A 9,127-nucleotide genomic window follows, 5' to 3' on the forward strand; every position below is an offset into this window, starting at 1 on the left:
CTCCAATAGCTCACATTTGACTTACACTAATTGTTTATGCAAGAAAATGGTGTGGTCACTTTGCATGATCATTCCCTAGTTTAATTAATGGACAATATGGCTAGTTTATGTAATTGATATTGTCCAAAACTATTATGCAAATCATATGAAGTATTATAATTCATTTAAATCTTGTCTCAAATGAATTCAGGTGATGTTTGGACCCCTGGCCAAACTCTCTTATAAGAATTACTTGGAGATTTAAATCGTTTGTAGCATTATTAAATGGTATGAGGTGGTCTACCTCATTTAAATCCTTTTCTCAAATGATGATAATGAATGTTTGACTTAGGTCAATATAAGTTCATGTATGATTGTTTGAGAAATTAAATCTTAAGAAGATTTCAATGAGAGGAAATTATTTCTCAAGAACCCTATGGAAACTATCATTTACATATTAAATAAAAGGAAGTTAATTCTCCTAAAGAAACACAACCAATGCACCATAATTAGATTAATTGTGTGCTTAGAATAGTTTGTGTGAATATATGTGATGTATGGAATAGACATTGAATTAGTTGAGTGATTATACTCGTATTTAAATTTAGACGCTAGCACCGGAGAATACCCGGAGGAAGAAGGTTGCTACCAAGAGGAGGAGGAGGAGAACTTTGATAACTACCAAGACAAGCTAATATTTTTGCAAAGTGCAAAGCCCTTTGGGGCAAGGCACCATAGTCTTATCTTTTCTTACCATAAGCCTATCCCAAGTTTCTACATTACAAGTTTTACTTGTTGTTTTCCAAGAGTTACTTTTATAGTTAACTTTGGTCACAGTAAAGAAGTTTACTAGAGTAGTAAAGTTAGTCTCAATCTAGCAAAGCAAGATAGCACCCCTCATGATTAGAGCTAGTGCTAATGAATTAAAACTTGACTACTCTAGATGGGAACATTGTGACTTGAACTGAATTTTGAAACCTTGGAATGATGAAGCATTCCATTGAATGATTTTTGAAGGTGAATATGACAAAGAGAAGATGGTGATTTTTGATAAACATGTATTGGTTTGAATGCGATACCTTTCCAATATTGAGTACCCCCATAATACCTGATTATGGGTAGGGCTTAACTGGAAGTTTATGCATCTTAGTATGGGTTCCCTCTGAACACACGTCATAGGGGTTATGCTTGAGGCTGCCTCCGTTGTTGAGAAATGATGTGAATTGAGGTGAATTGTACGGCCAAGCCCTGTGCAGTTCCCAGGTTGATAGTTGGTCTTCACTGGGAGGCCAAGCTCATGGGGAGAGGTGCTCATACTAGGATTTGTAAGTGAAAGGTTATGGTTGATGATCCGCGTACTGTGTTACGATGATTCGGGGTAATCCCGACTGATGAAATCAATTGTTGTGGCACAAGTGTGCAACCTCTGCAGAGTGTCAATCTATTCGAATAGCCGCGTCCACGGTTACGGACGGTTGGAAAGGCCATACAGTTTCCAATGTCAAATTCTTGAAAATGATGTTGAAATGAGATGGTGAAATGACTTGTGGTGAATTAAATTGAAATCACCACTTGAATGGTGGGAATGACACTAATGTTCCCACTTGAGTTAGTTAGCACATGAATAAGGTTTTACTCAAATACTTGTGAACAAAAATTGGCTTTATGCAAATAAACTAGAGCTTAGCAAACCTTACTAGAAATGTCTAGCACTTACACTAGTATTAGTTTGCGAGTACTTGAAGTACTCACGGCTTTGTCCCTGGCTATTCAAATGGCCAGAGTATGAAGATGAACAAGGAGATGACCAGCAGGACGCCTACGACAACTAGGAGTCTTCCGACGTCAAGCGTTGGCCTGTGGACTAGAGAGTCCTTGTATCTTACGCTTCCGCTATGAACTTGTGTTTGTTCGTTGATCAATAGATCAACTATTCATGTAATATGGATCATGTGATTCCAATTTGTAAGACATTATGGTTTGTAATGAATGATGACTGTGATACTTAACTATTATGTCTCGCAACAACAATATTCCTGTGATTGCGATGTATGACATAATAGGCATCCGGACTTAAAAATCCGGGTGTTGACATTTAGTTTGTAGATATATTTGTACTAAGATAAAATTAAGTCACTTATTTTTAAAGGGATACTTTAATGCATGAAATTTCTTCTACACTATCATATACTCCCTCCGTTCTAACATAAGTATCATATTTTTCTCTAATCCCTCCGATTTAAATTAATTGACTCAACTTTATCTAGATATCTAGACGTATTTGTTGACTAGATACATCATTATTTTGATAAAATTGAGTCAACTAATATAAACGAAAAGGAGTAGATAAATGCATCTACATGCATCCGTATCTAGATAAAGATGGGACACTTATTTTTAAACGGTTGTAGTATTTAGTTTTGTACTTAATTAACAATTTTCCTTAGCAAATTATTCTTTTATAATTTGCATGATCAGACAAGAGGGCAGAATAATTATGTCACTTATCACCATAACCATTGTATCATATCGTATCACCGGTGGCTCCGCACACTTAAACAATATTTTACCTATTTTTTATACTTCCTCTCGCCCTAAATACTTATCGCGGAATTAGGTAAAAAGTAGGTTAAAATCGATCCAGATATATTAAACTTGTGATGAATATTTTAGACCAGAGATAGTAGTTGCTTTTAATAAAAGGGCCTGATATTTTTGTTTCGCACCGGGCCCTTAAATTCGTAGGTCCGGCCCTGGGTCCTGCCGCTCGTCCGCGAGAAAGGCATCTACGGTCGTCGCTTGCGCCGCCTCCTCCCACGCCTCGTACTCTGCGAGCTACGGGTCCTCCTCCACGACTTCTACTGCCGCCTCTAGCGTCGCCTCCTCCCACGAATCAAACATTGTGGTATTTTTTAGGGTTTATTTTTTGCACCAATGAGGCGGGGGAGGGGGGATAATATAGAGCGGTGGCGTGGTCGGAGAGTTTCCCACGCGCCGTCGTGGCGGTAAAATCTCCCGCGCGGCGCCCTGGCGTCACTGACAGGCGGCTCCCACGCCCAAAAAAAATCGCCTCGCGAGGCGCTGACGCGTCTGATTCGCGCCCTTCTTGTAGGGGTCAGCGCGGGGATGCCGGCACTTCTGTTGGGCTCGAAAAAACATCGGCGCTATTTGGAACGCATCGGTGTGAGTACATTTTCGCTGTCGTCCCTCAAAACACTATCGGGCCGCTATGGGGCGTGTCGGTGGAGATGCTCTAAGAGCCTTCCCCATTTTTGTGTAACAGAATATAGCTAAAGTCATCTACTATGAAATATAGGTCAAAATATCTAGACAAACACGTGTGCACATCACAACACAGCTAAAAACTCTATAAACATGGAACAGAAACTTGACTAACCAGCTACGAAACAGAAGGACTTGACACTCAAAACATTTTCCCGTCCGAAGTCTGAACACGCACGCGGTCATGTGTAAACCGAAAGATGCGTGTGATGCTACGACTTCTACAACTTCTGGTTACTCAAATAATCGGTAGAACCATCGTATATTCGTATTCCACGCGCATACCTTCATTATTGGCGGCATCTCGAACACGCGTTTCGTTTCAACGCACAGGTTCTAGGTGTTACTCTGCCCGGTGGTCATGGAGTCGCGGCAGTTGGTGTGTGTTGCCTTTTGCGCGTGCATCTCCGAATAAATTATGTTTTCAATCGCTATTCTTGCGTTTCCAATTATTGCTTTAAAAAGGATTGTTAGGCTAATCATGTGCTCCCTGTCGGGTGTAGCGGAGCAAAACAGACAGTCTGATCACGTTTTATAGTTTGACTTTCCTTTTATCTTTGAACAACAGTTTGATTTTCCTTTTTAACTTCATCCAATGTCAAGCCGTCTGTTTCTATTTTATGGTTGCTGAGTACTACTTTATATGGAATGATTCTCTAAGAAAATAATATGATATCGTAGGGCAGAGATTTGGTACACATGAGCACCAGTGATCTCGTTTTTTAAATAAATCAAAAATTATATTTTAAGTTTCAAAAAATTCTGAAAAAAATTCCTGCATATAGCCAATGATATATCCACAAACAAGTAAAATATCAATTTCAAATATTTTATAATTTAAGCTACACAAAAAATGATAAAAGTGTAGATCTGAGTAGTCATTTTCAAATCTCCAAAAGCATATCAAATTTTGTTATTTTGTCTAGCACAAAATAAAAAGAATTTGGGGTTAAGATTTTGCATGATTGTGAGATGTATCACCGACAATCTCCAGAATTATTTTCAGATTTTCTGATAACTTATACATATATTTTTATTTTTTTAAAAAAGCTGAGCTCTGGATCTCGGGAGACAAAAGCAGTTTTTGGACATGGTATCACTTGGAAGTTTGAATTTGCAAACGACTTCATTGGGTTTTTACACTAGCTGTTCATGGCAAAATATGTATCTGCAATAAATTACTTTAAAAAACACACAAACACGCAAGCACGCTACCAAGACCTTATTAGAGTTTGCAATCGACTAAACCTGAGACACTACATTTGCTGGCTTAATCGAATATTGGCAACTTCACCTGCAAAATCAAAACAATACTTGCAACTTAGAACTCCCAAAGTCGATATCCATTTTTTTATTCTCCTCCAAACCAGCCTAATTCTCAAACCAATCATATTGGCGGATTCCAAGTTGATGGTTCTTGATGAACAGAAACTTCAAGAGTGCTAATTCATGAAAACGAGGAAAAAGAGTTAACAAGATGCTGAATCAATTGAGTCTCACATAAACTAAACCGGTCGGTCAACCATGTACACACAGAATAGCCTCTTCCAGCATGAGGTGAGTACTGTACTACTAACCCTGCCTTATTTTTTTTCTTTTTTTTGAGCCGATCTAACCCTGCCTTATTACATCAGTTCAAAGAATGAATGGAATTGAATTAAATTAAGTACATAAAGAATGGTGCTAGAACTCCAAAAGAATCGAATGTTAACCCCAAGCAAAATAGTGCAAGCACACCTAAAATTCTGCTTGCGAAGTCACATATGGTAATCTGCCTATCCTGCCCATCCCCTTGACAACACCGAACGCTCTGTTAGAGTTACTTCCTAGCAATGGCAAGTTAAGAAGAAGCTGCGAACTTCTGCAATTGTATGATCAGAACGCTGATGTCGTCGGTAGAGCCCCTGGAAACCGCGGTCTCAACAAGCCTCCTGCACGCATCGACGCGAGAAGCCTTGTCGCTGCCGATGCAGTGAGGCCTGGCGATGTCTACGGCTTCCTGGTTATCCACCTTGTCCCACAGGCCGTCGGAGGCGAGCAACAAGAACTCACACTCCGGGTCGACGAGGAGTGTCCTGCTGTCTGGATCGGCGACCACCCACTGTTTGAGGTGCGCGTCGCCGAGGCCTCTTGACACCGCCAGGGAGCCCTGCACCCGCCATGTTCCTCGGTAGTTCACCACGAATCCGCCCTAAAAATTGGTGGCAGAGATAGCATCAGTCACATGCTCAAGTGCAGCGAATTGGACTACACAAACAAGTTGGTCGAGCAAATTATGCAGCAAATTCAGGCTTAGGACAGTGGGTTCTTACCAGGTTCTCGATCCTCTGCCTCTCGTCGTCGCGCGCGGCCCGGTGGTCGGAGGTGAGCGCCTCCGCCTTTCCTTCCCGGCTGAGGACGGCGCGGCAGTCCCCTGTGTTGGACACGGTGAGGCCGCCCTTGTGCAGCAATGCGGTGACGCAGCATGCACCTCCGCTCTCCTCCCTCTTGAGGAACTCCTCGTCCGTCTTGAGGTAACTCGTCTTCACAGCGCCCTCGATTTCGGCGCTGTCACTGCCGTGAACCTTGTTCATCTCCTCTGCCATGAACTTGGGCATGTTCTCCGCGGCGAACTCCGCGGCGTTCTTCCCGCCGTGGCCGTCGAAGACAGCGAACAGCGCCTGCGGAGTCGGGGAAAACGAGGAAGTTTAGAAATGACTGAAATGTTTGAATCTACAGACTCCTAGTTATATTTCGCAAATATCCTGAAGACAGAGAAGAGAAAGCTGTATATAGGAGGCATACCACATCGGGGTCACCGCCTAGCGCGAGCTTGGCGACATGCCGGTCCTCCATCTCCACCCTTCTCCTCCCCCTTCCCCTGCGGCAGTAGGCGGCGAACTCATCCCCCGCCTCCTCCACCTCGTTGCTCGGATCCGACTCGACGGCGGCCACAGCCGCCGCAGCGGCAGCAGCGACCGCCGCGCCGTCCACCGGCACCAAGAGCGGCGCCGGGCGCCGCCTCTTCAGCACCGAGCCGGCGGGGGCGGCAGAGCCGGCCTTCTGAGGCGTCGGGGAGGCCTCCTCCCGGATCTGTGCGCGCAGCAGCGAGAAGGGGCGGAGCGGCGAGCCGGCGGCGGAGGGCGGCGGCGCGGGCGAGGAGACGGAGGCGGAGTCGGGCGAGGCGGAGGCGGCCTTGCAGGAGAGCGGGCGGCGCGACGGGGAGAAGACCGGCGAGCTGGGGATGGCGACCGAGCAGGACATGGCGGGGGACGGACGCGGTCGTGGGTGCGGCTCCGCCTCCGTGCTTTTTTGCTCGATCTGTGATTAGGTTTGGATTTGGTCTGGGTCTGAGGCAAACGGTCGGTTTGAACGGGGGTTATATACGAGGTGGGCAAGTACGCGTCGCGGTGGCCGCTCCCGTGAGAACTGGACTAGCGCTAGCGTAGCTCCTAGGGGCAGTCTATATTGTGAACTTGACTGGCTGGCTGTTTTTTTAATAAAATAATGTTTTGTCTGTTGCAAGGTAGTACTGCTGGCTCAAGCTCATGCACGACCGGCGAGTTTCATGGCGCAATTATAGGGCTAGATTTTTGTGTTGACCAGACTTATATTGGCCCATGCTTTTCGCCATTACATTTCTTTATTTACAGAATGTGCATATGTATCTTCTCTAGATATTCTTATTTATGAAAAAATATGGTGTTTTATTTTAGCTCGCAGAAAGATACCACCTCTCTCCGTAAAAAGTACGTCACAAGTTCATCTAAATTCAGATAAATTTAGACGCATTGTCCCATAGTTTAGATATATCCAAATTTAGAAAAATCTCCCACAATTTTTTTTGATGAACTAGGAGATTATGTTGTTTTATTCAGCGGCAAATCCAAGATAACAATATAGGGTGGGCTAAAAAAATACACTCCAACTGGAAATCAAACAAGCGTAGGCCTCTTTTGCGAGTCATACGGAATGGAACTTTTGGTGCCACAACTTCATCACGGAGATTGGGCCCTGCTCCTCGCTTAGCATTTCCAACGAGACTTAGGGCAGGAAGCCTCAGGCTCTGACATGGACAAACCGATCGCTTTATCTAAATCACATGCTTGCTCTAAGGAGGGGAGGGGGCACGACTATGCTAGGTACAGGGTCATACCTTGGAGGTCGAAAGCAATCATCAACCATATAATGAGACTTACTCAAGACAATCACTTCACAGTACTTCTTATCATGCTCCTTGGAAGTGGTAAGGTCCCAACAACTTAGTGAGTAGATTTTGTGCATTTTTCAAGTTTCCATACGAAAAAAAGAAAGTTAAACTTGAAAAAGGCTAGACAAAGGTAATAACTAAGAATACAAGACTTAGTTTCGCAGACTCGGGAGAACGGTAATCCAAAGAGATGTGGTGCAGCCTGCAATGGATTTCTGAAAATTATATGCACAACTAGTCACCATAATGCTATTTTTTAGATGGTCACCATAATGCTTAGGTTGGCAAGACATTAAGTTTGGCTTCATTTTAAGGGTTATTTGCTCCCCTGACTAACAAACTTTAATCATTAGGTTCCATGCTGGAAATGGAATGTAGGATTGAGTTTGACTAAGCGCACTCGATAAGTTCACCCCTGATTTTATTTATAAAACACTCTTTCATATCGAAAATTTGGTACCAAAACCCCTCCAAATTAACACTCGTAACTATGGAGTCACCTCCATTTTCTAAAATTGCAAAAAAAAAGATACTATTTTTTGCGTCGGTAAAATTATCTTGTCATTCTCGCAGGATCTATTTCACCGTATTTGTCCAAGTAACAACAAAAGTGGATTTTGTCATGTTTCGTCACGCCGCACTGAAAAAATATTCCGCCCTTACTATTACTAGACACGAAAAACTTGGAGTTGGAATTCTAGTGTACTATGAGTCTCGTTGTTCTTGTAAACATCTAATACTTTTGTTTAGTGGACTCTTTTACATAAACTTGTGAAGGGAAAGGGAAAAACAAGAGAGAATGTTTCCGGAAAGGCAATGTTTATGTTCCTGTAAGCAGGGCCCCGTACTTGAAAGAGCAACACAGGTGAAGACTGAAGAGAAGAGTGGCAGTTTCACGGGATGATGGGAGGAGTGAACGGGCGCAGGTCAAAGATGCGTTAACTACGTGTGTGAGTTGTGACACAGAAGTAGCAAAAACGTCCCCTTCTTCTCGCGAGGAAGAGAGACGCGGGGTCTCGGTCGGATCAGTTTTGTTTCCCCATTGATTGATTGTTTGCACCACTGGCCGTCCCATCTACTCCTCTGGGCAAAACACGGGACACCGGCACGAGCCAACGGCGAGACGCCACGGCGAGACGCGTGGCCACGTGTTGGTCATGGCTGGATGGATGGTGCGGGCGTGTGGTGGGGTGGCGGTTGGGGAACGTGCCCGGAAGGAGAGCGCTAACCGAGCGGCGCGCGGGTTGGACCGGACTGGACGAGACGAGACGAACGTTGAAGGCAAAAAAAAAAACTGAAAAAGTGTGACCCTATCTATCGCATAACCACTCGGCTAAGCAACCTCTCCTCTGTCTCCGGTCGCGATCACTCGCTTTTCTTCATCAATCGAGCAACAAACTGAGCTAGCTAGCTGCGCCACCGTGTTGTCCCGCTCTCAGGGCGAGCGCGCGCGAAACCAAACCTGGTTTCATCAGATCGTAAAGAACCGCTGCGGGGTTCTCGTCTCGTACCCTGCTTGTTTCGCGTTGGTGGCACTTTGACGCTGGATCCACATGTCAGGGTCTTGACCCCTGTTCCTGTGGACGAGGCGCGCGTGCCCGGAGCGCGCTGGACCATGTAGCCGTTGGAGCTTGCTGCTGCTGTTGGGCCGCTAGGGCGGCAGGAACAACGCGAGGG

The 9,127-nt window shown here is 44.6% G+C and overlaps 1 protein-coding gene across 1 annotated transcript; it reads right to left on the minus strand.

Moving 5' to 3' along the window:
* Nucleotides 1–4,742: 4,742 nt before the first annotated feature.
* LOC127295831 (probable protein phosphatase 2C 32) lies at nt 4,743–6,653 on the minus strand. Its single transcript, XM_051325818.2, has 4 exons — nt 6,046–6,653; nt 5,574–5,921; nt 4,883–5,452; nt 4,743–4,843 (listed from the first exon to the last, which is right to left on the minus strand). The coding sequence occupies exons 1-3, from the start codon at nt 6,502–6,504 to the stop codon at nt 5,102–5,104; spliced, it is 1,158 nt and encodes a 385-aa protein (XP_051181778.1). The 5' UTR covers nt 6,505–6,653; the 3' UTR covers nt 4,743–4,843; nt 4,883–5,101.
* Between the last annotated feature and the right edge of the window lie 2,474 nt (nt 6,654–9,127).

The sequence above is a fragment of the Lolium perenne genome, chromosome 4, assembly GCF_019359855.2.
Source record: "Lolium perenne isolate Kyuss_39 chromosome 4, Kyuss_2.0, whole genome shotgun sequence".
In the NCBI taxonomy this organism is placed as follows: domain Eukaryota; kingdom Viridiplantae; phylum Streptophyta; class Magnoliopsida; order Poales; family Poaceae; genus Lolium; species Lolium perenne.

Bases quoted from the DNA above. Each gene is read 5' to 3' on its own strand.
- LOC127295831 (XM_051325818.2), bottom strand. From the start codon at position 6,504: ATGTCCTGCTCGGTCGCCATCCCCAGCTCGCCGGTCTTCTCCCCGTCG. The intron at 5,922-6,045 runs GTATGCCTCCTA...CCGACTCCGCAG, and splicing joins TAGGCGGTGACCCCGATGTG to GCGCTGTTCGCTGTCTTCGA. The intron at 5,453-5,573 runs GTAAGAACCCAC...ACCAATTTTTAG, and splicing joins GGCAGAGGATCGAGAACCTG to GGCGGATTCGTGGTGAACTA.